Raw genomic sequence first — 14146 nt, forward strand, 5'->3', positions numbered from 1 at the left:
TTTAGTTGATTACTGCTCTCCTATATTTTATACAATAAATTTGTGGTAAATAAATTTTGTCACTTCATTAGTCAATGACTTGCCATTAGATTGTGCTATGTTACTGTTTGTAACTCTGAGGCATGGTTCCCACTGAGGCAATACAATACATGATACGATATGCAATGTGACTCATCACAATACAATACAAAAGCAACCCCCTATTGTGAAGTGTGTAGAGAAGTAGTTTAAGCAACTTAATTGGTTCACACTGGGATGACAGTGATACAACGGAGACATGTATATCTATCGTATCACCAAGAGCAACAGGGAGTGCTGGTTGCTCCACGAAACTGTATTATAAAATACAAAGTTTGAGTCATCTTTATGTAAATGAAGCAAAGCCACACCCATCTCTTTACTTAATTTTTCTGGAAAGCTTTTACTTTCTGTGTGAAAACTAAAAATCAGAGGTTTTAGACTCACATGCATTCTCTGCTACACAGGGTTTCTCATTTGATTCTAAGAAAACTACTTAAACTACTTCGTAAAAAAAAAAAATTCATGTTATAGTCCAACATGACAACATGGCAATGAACTGCTTTTCTTTTCGCTGTTGCCCATAGTTATTGCAATACTTCACAAATACTGTAAGTAAACCATAGGGAATATTTTGAAAAGCTTGCTGTGGTGTATGCTGTCACTGAACAGTTTATGTTTGGTGGGTTTTAGGTCATGCACTGCTGTGTACAAAATATATCAAAATTGTTTTTAACAGTGGAAGGAGAGTGATAGCTCTTTCCATCCTCAAGCAAATAAGTGAGATATACTGGAAGTTGTCCACGACTAAGATGGCAGCTATACACTATGCGCTACATGCAAGGCTACTTCCTCCTGCTACGCTGTCGATACAAACCAAAGCTGGAAATGAAAAGACACAGGGAGTCATCACCTGATGATACTGACTGGATGTTTTTTCAGTCTATGCTCCCTGATTCCAGGAAACTTTGTGATCAGAATAAAAGAAATCTGAATGCTAAATTCCTGTTACTTCTGAATGAGCAGCTAGACAAAGCTGAGGACCCACTGGGATTTTCTTAACACCATGAGGTTCTTCCATTTCTTCAAACACACTGCTTACCTCTAAGCAGCATTCACCACCCACTGGTATACCATTGATGGTGACTGATCTCATTTCAAGTCCAGGATTTCTTCTGAATGTTCTCCAGGCTGGATCATATGCTACTTTGTGAAATTTAAAATACTGTCCCAGCAAAATTAATTTGTAACCATTATATATGTATAACAATGAATCAAGTATCGTTCTATGTGGTCTTACAGAAAACAAACTTTTAATGGCAGCTTTTTTAACACCATTCACACACTTGCACCAACTTACCTTATTGTAACGAGCAGGTTCTCAGCAGGAGAAATAGCAAGTCAAAAATTTGTGTGCTGCACTGTTGGAGAAGCTAATACTGGTTGCTCCAAAAAGTGTCTGGACTCATTCTGTGGAATTTCTGTTCATGTTGAGTGACCTCACAGCCAAACTATGTTTAGTATTTATAATTTATAGCACTGTATGAGTGTACCCAGTACTTTCTTTTATTTTTTTAGTGTTTTGAGACTTAAATAATGATAAATCACAGTAATGTTCTCTTCAGAAGAGCTCATGATCGCAAGTGAAAGCGAAATGTGATTTGTGTTGTCTTGTCTGTTGTATCATGAGTTGCATTGTGTATCGCATCACTTATTTTATCTTCCCAGTGGGAACATGAGCATTGCACCGATAAGCATCATGCAACCTTTACTGCAACATGTCACATAACATATCATATAGCCTCAACGCAAACCATGCCTAAGAAATTTCTTTTACTTGTGGAACAAACTTAAAGCTTGCTACACAGTACACTTATAGTGATTATCATCAATAAATTCGGACTTCACCTATTATGAATTTCCATACAACATCCTTCCTGTCCTTTAAAAGCTTTGCAAATAATACTTCCATCATAGATAAATCATATAATACATTTCACTAGGTTAACTCCAATATTTTTTGCTGTTGTATGTGTTCCAAACAGTAGTGTAAGTATCAAACATTTGTAAATGGTATGACTGCACAGATCCCAATAGCTACACAAGACACATCAATCTTCACTGCAGGAAGGAAGATAAAGGATTCTTCCCAGCATTTACAATCATTTAGAAAACTTTGGAAAACCTAAGTCTGGAAAACATCACAGGAATTTGACTCCAGCTCATCTGGAATGCAGATTCAGTAAAGCAAACACTGCACAAGCTCCCTAAATTTTTTTCTGCACGACTCTATTCCATTATACAAAGATTGAAACTTTGTTCCTCATAATTTTTACACTTTAGCAATTGGGAACCACTGTCAAGCTCCTTAATACTATCAAAATGCAATTACCTTACATATTCATGACCCCAATCACCAATTTCACAAACAGATCCAAGTAGCCTATACTTAAGACATTCAGTCTTATCTCCAGTAACTGTCATCGCTAGCACTGATATCACATCAGCGCAAAATTCTTTTGTCTTCTGGTCTTTAATTTTATCATATACAGTCTTCATTGCTTCAAAATGTTGCCTCATAAATTTCAGAGGTTTTGGAACACTGGTCATTGATGTGGTTGATGCTTGAATCTGGCTCCTCAAGCTCTCTAGAGCAGGCAAGTACTGAGTTTCATCATTGTCCTGCAACAGATGCACAGTAAAATTAACAAAAAACAGCAAATGATGATTACTCAGAATACCTGCAAAGTAAGTTACCACTGTACAAACTGAATAAAGTGCCAGTTGCAACTAGAGATAATTTAAACATTGTGTTTAATTTGTGCAAAACAATAACGAGCATTACATAAATTAATTTGAATTTCCCACTGGTATTCGGTAAAGCATGGTAAGAATAATAGGCAGTCATATACATAAAAGGAAACAGCAGACAGTGTTTGGGATTTTAAGGTTCCTTCTGCAGTGCCAAACAAGGACTAACAGTCTGTAAAAGAAAGAGTTTGCAAAACAGCTCAATGGAAAAACTAGTTGTAGCAAACCTGCAGCAGGAAAGAGATCATATACAACATGACAAGAAAAATGATAAGAACAGTTACTAGGATAATTAAAGAACACAACAGAAGCCTCAGGCTATACTATTGTTATGTCTGTCTCCGCAACCACAGTCAGTTTGCTGGCAAGGAATGCGGGAGAGAGGGGTGGCAGGTATTCGGGCCAGGCATGTGATGCATGGGTGCTGAAGCTAGTAGGATAGATGACACAAAAATGTGAACTGGAAGGGAATTATAAGATAGAGGAAGGGGAAACTATTGGGTGGAGGGTGTGGGTACAGTGGGTTAACGGAGATTGAGGCCAGGAAGGTTATGGAAGGGAAGGATGTTTTGCAAGGATAATTTCCATCTGGGTAGTTCAGGAAATCTGGTGGTGGAGGGAAAGATCCAAATGGCACAGGTTGTAAAGTAGTCATTAAAACTGAGTGTGTTGTGCTCAGCTGCATGTTGGGCCACTGGGTGGTTAACTCTGCTTTTGGCCATAGTTTGGCAGTGGCCATTCATTCTGTTGAACAGCTGGTTGGTTGTCATACTGACATTTAAAACAGCACAGGGATTGCAGCAGATCTGGTGTATGACATGATAGCTTTCTCAGATGCCTTTGCCTCTGATGGGGTAGGATAAGTGTGTGACTGGACTGGAGGAGGAAGTGCCAGGAAGGTGGATTGCGGTCTTGCACCTGGGTCTTCTACGGTGAGTGAAAGTGGCTCTGGCATGGACTGGGATGTTGTGTAGGTCAGATGGGCAATGGAATACTATTTCAGGAAGAGTGGGAAGGATTTTGGCTATGATTGTGACCAAAAATAAAGTTGATGTAGCAGATTTCAATGGCTGCTTCACATCGCGGGCTGTCTGGATCCTTTCCTCAACAGCTAGCTTTTCTGAACTATGCAGATGGGAGTTATCTCCTTTGACACCTTAATCCTCCTGGCCCCAGTCTCTCTTAACCTACTGTGCCCACATCCTCCACCCAACAGTTTCCCCTTCCTTTGTCTAATCACCCTCTCCCAATCCATGTCGTGACATCATCATCTTCATCTACCACGTGCCACTCCCTACTGGCTCCCGCACTTGTGCATTATATGCCCAGACCATACACCTACCACCCATTACTCCCATATTCCTAGCCAGCAAACCGGCTGCCTCCCACTAAGCCACCAGTCACCCACCACCAACCCCTCCTCCTTCCTCCCTCTTCACTCCCCCGCTACCTACACCACCCAACACAGCACCCACACTACCTGAAGTCTTAGTACTGTGTGTGTGTGTGTGTGTGTGTGTGTGTGTGTGTGTGTGTGTGAGTGCGTGCGCACGCGCGCGCGCGTTCAAGATAGGTTTGTCCAAAAGTAAGCACGGTCTTGTTTATTCCTAAGTTATTTATATTCTACCAGAACTTATATACATATATAGACACACACACAGGGTGTTACAAAATGGTGCGGCCAAACTTTCAGGAAACATTCCTCACACACAAAGAAAGAAAATATGTTATGTGGACATGTGTCCGGAAACACTTACTTTCCATTTTAGAGCTCATTTTATTACTTCTCTTCAAATCACATTAATCATGGAATGGAAACACACAGCAACAGAACATACCAGCATGACTTCAAACACTTTGTTACAGGAAATGTTCAAAATGTCCTCCGTTAGCGAGGATACTTGCATCCACCCTCCGTCGCATGGAATCCCTGATGCGCTGATGCAGCCCTGGAGAATGGCGTATTGTATCACAGCCGTCCACAATACGAGCACGAAGAGTCCCTACATTTGGTACCGGGGTTGCGTAGACAAGAGCTTTCATAAATGAAAGTCAAGAGGGTTGAGGTCAGGAGAGCATGGAGGCCATGGAATTGGTCCGCCTCTACCAATCCACTGGTCACCAAATCTGTTGTTGAGAAGCGTACGAACACTTCGACTGAAATGTGCAGGAGCTCCATCATGCATGAACCACATGTTGTGTCGTACTTGTAAAGGCACATGTTCTAGCAGCACAGATAGAGTATCCCATATGAAATCACAATAATGTGCTCCATTGAGCGTAGGTGGACGAAACTAAAATGAGCTCTAACATGGAAATTAACCGTTTCCGGACACATGTCCACATAACATCTTTTCTTTATTTGTGTTTGAGGAATGTTTCCTGAAAGTTTGGCCGTACCTTTTTGTAACACCCTGTATATATAATCAGTTACATCACTTTAATTATTTGTAAAAACTTTTGTTATTCATCAAATGACCACCTTGTCACCTTTACCCTTTGTTTGGAGCACAACACAACTGTGCATCTCATCACTTCTGTATATTACAGTACAGGAAGTTAATATGCAGTACAACAGTAAGCATATTCCAAAATTAATGTGTCAGAAATTGGCAAGGAAAAGGAACACTTTATCACTTTCAAGGAGATTACATTATCTGAGTTTGTTTTAGCAAGGAAAATCAGAATGTAGGCACATTCAATGTAAATGACATATTACTCACAAGGTACCAAACAGTGGGTATTTGATATCACCAATGAGGAGACTTGTTTCACAGAACTGTATGGTAAGGCCACAAAAAAGACATCAAAAGTAAGTATTATTTCTGCATTAAGAGTCCAAAACAAGCTCCAGAAACTTAGCTGTCACAACCCCCAGGCAACATCAAAATCTCCGGTCACCACAAAAATTAGTTAGCATGACAAACATTGTGCCTAGATCATGTGCCATTGTCTAATCATTGTAATACACTTAGATGCGACATCTTGTACTAGTTTCCAACAACAAGTAAGGTTTATGTATGTAAGACAAAGAAAGTAGCTTATGCACCAAACTGCATATTTCCTGCCATTAAACTTGCAGACAAGTTTGCTGAAGTCATAGACTACACTTTCAGGGGATTCAGCTAGTACTTTCTTTACTTTAAACTTACAAACAACAGTCAATTACACTTTGCAATACTGATTGTTACCTACCAAAAATGATAGTGCCCAACCATACTATTATTTTCAGCTATACAGTTTGAAGTGTGTCAACACCACCCCTGGCCTGATAAATGATCCAAATTGAACATTACACAGCATTTTTGGTTGTCTTTGTAGTGCAAAATCTAGGGCATATTTCTTTCCCACATTATAATCAATGGATGTTTCACTCTGACAAATGTTAAAAAAAGGTCCCACGAGTCAATTGATATGGTTCTTCTGTTGCAATTATGTGATGGTTTACACGTGGTTACAGCACATCAAGGTGACCCAGTAATGTGTTAACCATGCCTGACTGTATATCTCATAATTGGAAATTGCCACACTGTTTTACAACTGAACCTGGTTAAAGTGCACTTATGGTGATGCGGCTCTTGTGTTGCACACTGATGATGGCAATTTGTTGACGTTGGTCTTAGCAAAATGTGTGATAGTACATGGTAGCGAATGAGAATCACTTAATCTAATTCCTTTCAGCACAAGATATGACTTGATTATATTGTTTTCAATACAGAGAGCACCAGAATACTTGTTAGTCATCTGGTTATTGTGAATTTTTAGGTTGCTACTTCTTATCATCATCATTATCATCATCATCATCATCATCATCCTCAGGATTTCCTTCAAGCGAGCCAGGTAGGAACTTTGTGAATGAATGCTTACTAATTTTTGTATTTCTTTGGAGACTGGAAAAAATTACATATGCCGACACATTAATCTGTAGTCAAGCCTGAGGCCTAGGTTAGGTTGGAATGTGACAATGTGTTTGTGAGCTGACAATGTCAACAAAATGAATAGTAGAAAACTAAATGAGCTGACAGACTAGCCTGTAGGGCATATGTTATGATGGAATGTGACTGGTTGAGAATTAGCAAAGGCAATGAATGTGAATGGAAGAAAACTAGATGTGTGGACAGTGCAACCTGTAGTGTAACCCGTGGCCTAGGTTACGTTCGAACTTATTAATTTTCATGTGAGTTGGCAAAGCCAATGAATTTCAATACGAAAAAATAATTGCTGTAATCGAGATATACATTAGTCACTGCAATTACCTACTTGTATGTCTTATTTATAATTTTGCTGAAAATTCCAATGATGTGGTTACTTTTTAACCTAATAGAACAAAATATGAGCTACATTTATTTACAAACAATAGGAAATTATGAAAAAGATTCTCATTGACTATCTACATTTGACTTGTGATTCGTAGCAATACCTTTCCGTGATTTATCATGCAAATCATTACCAATAGCAGTACACTTTAAAAGCTCATTTACCAGTGAAACCTCCGTTCATTCATAAGACAGGAAAAAAGTGGTTTTTGTGGAGATTGAAAGGCACATGAAAGAGCATTTTACTTATTAATATATGACAAAGCGTAGTTACTTTGACATAGAAATATAAAATTTACTTACCAACAGTTTTTCTACCAGCAAGTTAAGTTCTTCCTGCAATTGCTTGTCTTCTTCGGACTACAAACAAACAGAGAAAATTCTAAGTATGCAGAATGCTCTGCAAAAACACCAATACATATTATGCAAATTAGTAACTCTGTAGCACTACTTTAAAAAACATCTCCCAAGTTGGCCTATTAAATGAAAAATAAATTTCTCTAATAAAAATGTGATTGAAATGTAACAGTATTAACTAAAGCGTACATCTGTCAATTACCACAAATGATATAATTGCAAAAAGGCTTAATGGACACTGCAAGTAAACTCATGGTAGGCCTATACTTCACTATAATGCTAAAAGTACAGGAACAAACACAGTGAAAAGTGTGTTTACACATAATCGAGTCAGCATTTACTCTACACAAATAGATAATAGCTAAACACAAAATTATATCAGTCACAGAAATTGAGGATATACTGTAAGTTTTTTTGCATATGGTACTTAAAGACGTTAAAGGCACGAGAAAAGAAAATACAAGAGGTTAGAATATGTTGAGATGACAATGTCTGCCTGGAAGCAAATTATGACAGAGTAAATAACAAACAGCAAACCAGATGGAAGAAGATAATAATGAAAAAATAAATGCAAATGAAACCGCAAAACTGTCAAATTTATGAAGTAAGCAGAGAACTTATAATGACAGTAAAATGTTTGGTTACAAACTGTGCAAATTTTTAATCCTATTGCACCAAGTGAGTGAAAAATATCCCTCTGAAAAGAAACGAATGAGGAAAATATTAGCACCCTACTGATGACTAGGTCATTGGTGACAAAGCACAAGTTATATAGAGGAAGAATGCCTTTTTCCAAAAGAAGAATCTCAGTATTTGCCTTAAGTAATTCTGGGAAACCACAGAAAACTTAAATATAAATGGCCAGATAGAGATTTGAGACACCGTCTTCATGAATGTAACTCCAGTATCTTACCACTATTCCACCTCACATGGTGTTATCCTATACAACAGAAAAAGAAAATCGACCTGGATTTGCTTAGGCCAACAATAAACTCAACTCACGTGTGGTCCAATTTTGTAATAGGTAAAATGAATGGTGTACGTGGCATGATAAACAGGGACATAATGGCATACAAGGAATTGGGTGTCTCAGTTCAGGCAACGTGAGTTGCCAAACAAGTCACACCAGTCAAAATGCCAGAACTGGACATAAAAAGGGACTGACAAAGTAGGTGTGGCTTGGTTACTGTGTGCAGTGGTCTTTGTATCTCACTGTCAGCTTTTTACATACACCTTTATCTATAAGAAGAACATTGCAATAATACTGTACGGGTCGACAGAAACGTCCGATCCCACGCGTCGCCTTTGACCCGTGACGTAAGGGTGTTGTCATGTGTGACGTCATGACGGCGCGGAGTTTGGTTTGTGAGTGTGGCGTGTTTGTAGATGTCGTCGTGTTGTGGTTTGTTGTGCTCTCTGGTGGTATGTTCAGGGTTTTCGTTTGTGTGGTGTAATGGGCTGTTTGCTTTTGCTCATTATCCAGAATTGTTCGAGTGTCGGCTGTGTTTGTAGTGGAATGCATTTCAGTGAGTTAACGATTTTGTGTGAAGGTTAATTTAGTGTTGTTCGCTGTACATCGTGTGGTAATTTCAGTAAAATTAATCGGTTGTTGTTTTTGTTCAGGAATGGATATGACGGATAAAATTAACAGTGCGCAGGTCAAGGGAAGTGTTCGATCCCAATGTGCGGCTTTGTATGTTGATATTGGTATCGGAGATGTTTTAAAACTATATAGGCCAAGGGAAGTGTATGGTCCTAATTTATGGGATCGGGAGCTGCTGTTGAGCTATATAGGTCAAGGGAAGTGTCCGATTCCAGATGATATTGTGTTTAGTGGTTTTGTATGGGGGTGGGTGTCTAAATTTGTTTATATTTAGTTTGTCCCCACCCAAAACCCCCCTATTTCCCGTGCTTGTCCCGTTAGTGTCATTAGGCTTTTTGTGGAACGTGTGTGTGTATGTGTTTGTTTTTCGATGTATTTTCGTCCTCATAATGTGTACGTAATGACTTTATATGCGTCATATTGGAATCGTGGTTTATGGTCGTTTCCGCCATACTCGTGACGTCATGGGTCAAAGCAGACGGGTGGGATCGGATGCTTCCGTATTTCCTACTGTACTGAAAAAACTGCCTTCAAACTAATATTTCAAAATGATAATAATTGTCTCTAACAATTAAGATTCTTTGGGACATCAGTATGGAAAGATGTATACTACGTTATTAAGTACTTTCTATTGGTCACGAGTAATGCTAAACACTGAACATCGCATAACAATAAACTAGATAAGTGTATAACAAAGTAAAAAATGCTGAATGTAAAACAAGACAACTTCTACAAAGAAATTTCAGGCAAATCACATGGACTTTGGGTGAAGATGGTGTATGAATGAGATATGGGCCAGAGAGAGCCAGTTGTTCTCATTCTAGTAGTTTTGTTTGGCATATTAGATCTTCATCCCATAATTTTAATGACTAGTAGTATGACAAGATATATTACCCCTTGATACAGTGACCTTCAAACACAAAGCATACCAAGAATGCAGGAAGCAAGCATTGCAAAGGCAGTACAGAAAGGAAGTAAGTAAGGAAGATTGGGTTTAACATTCCATTGACACTGAGGTCATTGGAGATGGAGCACAAGCTCAGACTGTGTCAAGAATGGAGAAGGAAATCAGCTGTGCCTTTTAAAAGGAACCATCCCGACATTTGCCTGGTGCGGTTTTGGGAAATAATGGAAAACCTAAATCTGGATGGCCGCACACAGGTTTGAACAGTCGTCCTCCCAAATGCACGCCCAGGCAGTAAAGAAACAGTTGTCTGTGTTCTATGTAAAGTCACATAAATATTTTATTTGAAACATTAAATAATATCAGCAGCTGATTAGTGCAAAAGAGAAATAGTGGCTTTTGTCAAAGCCACTTTCGTATCAACCCAAGTACAACAGGCCTAGTTGAAACTGTTTATTAGTTAGTATATATTGCAGAAGTAGCGACCAGCAATTTCTTATACCAATCAATGAATAATATGGGCTAAAGTGCACTTATGATATTGGCAGTTCTTGCATTGTGTGTGGATACTGGCTATTTGTTGACACTTGTCAGAGCTAATCAGATGCCTTCTACCAATCTGGTTACTATGAAATTTAAGCTTTCTTAGTGATTTTAGTACTCCTTTGGTGACTGTAAAGACCAAGATGTGCCAAGAGACAGTCCTGTGGTGAAGCCTGGAGCCTCAGTTACATTGGAATGTGATAATTTGTTTGTGAGTTGGTGAAGCTAATGAATATGAAAGCAAAAACCCTGGTTGTGGTGACAGACTGACCTGTTTCACAGCTCGAGGCATAGGTTATGTTGGACTGTGACAGTCTGGTTGGGAGTTGGCGAGGTCAGTGAATGTGAAAGTCAAAAAGCATGATTGTAGTGACAGACTGATTTGTAGTTTAGCCCGAGGTCTAGGTTAGGTTGGAATGTGATAATTTGCTTGTGATATGGTGAAGCCAATGGATCTCAACACAAAAATATAGTTACCACAGTAGACTGACAAGTAGCGTAGCCTGAGATATACATTAATCATTACAATAACCTACATGTGTGTTCTTTCCGATTTTGCCAAAAACTCTGATGATTTGGTTACATTCTAACCTTACGGAACAAAATACCAGCCAAATTTATTTACAAACCATAGGCAATTGTGAATGAGAAGCTCAGTGGCTATCATTCATCTCACTCGTGATTTGACACATTGACTTCCCACAACTCACTGTGCAAACCATTACCAACAACAAAACACAATGGAAATGCCACACTTTTACCATAATTTGACATTTTCCATCTGAAAGCACATCTTCATGTGGAGCTTTATGTATGGATTAACAGAACAGCTGAGTGAGTGACGCAATGAGGGCAATGGAGTATAAACAGTGTCTCAAGAATTAGTTACAATACTGTTGTAACGTAAGTGTAGTGTATTACACCTTTAATTTGGTATGTCATTAAAGCATAGTAAAGCTGTCCTCAAATGCAAGTGCGTTTTCAATCACGCTTTGCTTTATTCGGAACGGTCCAACTACGTGTATCATGCCTTTGCTTCCTTTGGGATCTAAACAGGTCCACCTTGCTAATTATTGGGGAAACCACAGGTTAACAAGCAGTTTCTCACATTAAAGAACCATTGTCAGAGGTAAAAGAAGCAACAGAAGATCCAGTAAGAAGCCAAGTAGCCGACCAACTGAGGACTGAACCCTCGATCACCGAGCAATTCACTCTTCATGCATGTCGCTAAGAAATGACTGTTACCCATTGTAAGTTCAACTGTACGTACCATTCTAAGACAAGTAATTAGCAAACATGCAAATGGTGCAATGTTTCTGAATGACCATTTACCACAAACACAGCTACAGAAAGGTACCAACAAGATCATATCATAAAAGTCTGGCTTTGTAGTTAAGTGGCACACTACAAATCCAAAGGTTCAGGCTTCCATTTTCAGTTTGTCTTACAAATTTTATCTGTCACTTAATATTTTCTTTGACTCTAATAAACACTTGTGTATGCGGAAAATACAGAGAGTTCATGTCAGACTGTTGGTCCATCTTTAACTGACGGGTAGGTAAGATGTCAGAAAGACAATGACATACAACAGGACCAAGCCTAGTAAAAGCACTGTGGCGAGCTCAAACCAACTTCAAGGTTGAGGGCAGCTTTACATTACAGAAATAATGATTTACAAGATGCTTTAATAAAACAGTTTAAATGTAAGGCACAAACACGAGCCATACAATTAAGCACAGTCATTTTCACAGATTGTGATGAGGAGTCGATATGAACTCCAGAAGGCTTATTAATGGCGGGGGATTATTTCTTGTAAAGAACTGGAGCTATTCGGCATTGCAGCAGTGTACAAACTACCTTGACATTCATATGATGAAATTACAGTAACTCACGAAAACACAATTCTGACTTGCCAGGAAGGTATTTTCATCCCACTGCTCCCGAATATGCATCCAATAAAACACACACATTATTGATGTAGTGGCATTTATAACATATCAATTATATCATTGCTTAAAAAAAAAGAAGCAACAGAAGTAACGACTGCTCTGCAGCCGTCACTGCGTTCCATCACCTGATTAACCAACTTTTTAACGTGGAATAATCCTACTTAGGCTATTGAATATTAGTGAAACCATTGCCCTAATGGTGTCATCTGCAGCTGAACACTGTTATAAGTATTGGAATTTCTCTAATTCTCTGTACTAGCTGGCGCAGAATACAACGAATAGTGATATGACTTATCACAAATATTGGGATCCATCAGTATTTAACACAGGAAAGAATAGGGATGAAATGCATTAGTATTACGTTCAATAATCGAAAAAGTGCCACATGCTCATTACTGATGTAATATATCACTTAAATACTCTCGATAAATGGTACAGCACATGCTGTACACAACCGAAAAATATAAAACTGTCGCTCACCAGTTCGGCTGTTTCTTCTTCGGGTTTCTTTTCTTGCTCCTCCTTCGTACCTTCCGTCATTGTTACGTCGTCAGGCATTATGCTACAGTTTATTTACTAACTCACAACAAAAGATAAACAATATCACTACACATTACGCCAGTCATCACCCACAGAGAGTACAGTAGTATACCATACCAACGTTGGCTTCAAAGATATTCAGATTGCCATAAAGATATTCATCCAATGTTATACGGCAAACAGACGCTTTTGTGGTTGTCCACAGGCTCAACATGTTTTGAGAATAAAATCATGGTCAATGTAGGCTGTATTGTTTTTATTATCTGTGTGATTGGCCAATTTCAACCGTGGGTCATTTTCAAGCACGTATTTTCGTGCTTCATATTTCAATTAATCGCAAGATAATGAATAGAATACGGCCTACTTGGACCCTGTCGTTACTCTCAAAACAAAGGGTAGTTTGCTGTGGAACAGAAACAAAATTTCCTTTGGAAGATGGAAACTTTTACGTAATTTGTAATCAAGTATTCTAACCCTGCAATAGGCACGCACTGAATAGTTACGAGGTCGGGCGCGTGGGGGACTCCTGTTCACCTTTGAGTTTTATTAATTACTGATGGAAACGATTATCAAATGTTCTTTAATTGTTTGTTCTATCTTTGTATATGTAGGGGGGATCGAAATAAATAAAAAACATTTTAATAATTTATTTCGGAGACAGTGAACACGTATGCTATGCAAATGAGCCAAACAGATCCGCCTTTTACATTTATGACAACTTTTTCTAGCTGACCTGTCTTTCTGCCGTCCACACTTCTAGCAATGTCCTTATGGAACCTTCTCTTGTGGTGTAACTGTTGAATTTATGCCCAGTGGAATACGTGCATGCCGCCACAATTTAATGGGAATTTGAGAGATAGCAGATCTGTGCTGAATATGAGCTTTGATCACTTTGCGGACCAACCTCTACAGAAATTCCGAACTTCTCACTGATTTAGGTGTTCTCGGATTTACTCAGTATGTGCACAGTGTACTCACAGCAGAGACATTAAGTAAATTGTAGAAAACAACCATAGACCACCTGTGAGTGTTTCGTCACTCATCATTTTTTTTAATTACAGGTAATTGAACAACAATATCAAGTCCCAACTTTGTCGTATTGTAA

General features: G+C 38.7%; 1 protein-coding gene across 2 annotated transcripts in view; it reads right to left on the reverse strand.

Annotated features, from left to right (window-relative positions):
• The window catches only part of LOC126470524 (26S proteasome non-ATPase regulatory subunit 2), a 123434-nt gene extending 110271 nt beyond the window's left edge, over window positions 1-13163 (reverse strand). For both annotated transcript variants that reach the window (XM_050098443.1, XM_050098442.1), the window contains exons 1-3: window positions 12982-13163; window positions 7449-7505; window positions 2411-2700 (exon numbers count right to left, since the gene is read on the reverse strand). In XM_050098443.1, the coding sequence (XP_049954400.1) occupies window positions 2411-2700; window positions 7449-7505; window positions 12982-13059 (425 nt within the window). In that variant the 5' untranslated portion in view covers window positions 13060-13163. The remainder of the gene's footprint in view (window positions 1-2410; window positions 2701-7448; window positions 7506-12981) is intronic.
• Between the last annotated feature and the right edge of the window lie 983 nt (window positions 13164-14146).

The sequence above is a fragment of the Schistocerca serialis genome, chromosome 3 (assembly GCF_023864345.2).
Source record: "Schistocerca serialis cubense isolate TAMUIC-IGC-003099 chromosome 3, iqSchSeri2.2, whole genome shotgun sequence".
Lineage (NCBI taxonomy): Eukaryota > Metazoa > Arthropoda > Insecta > Orthoptera > Acrididae > Schistocerca > Schistocerca serialis.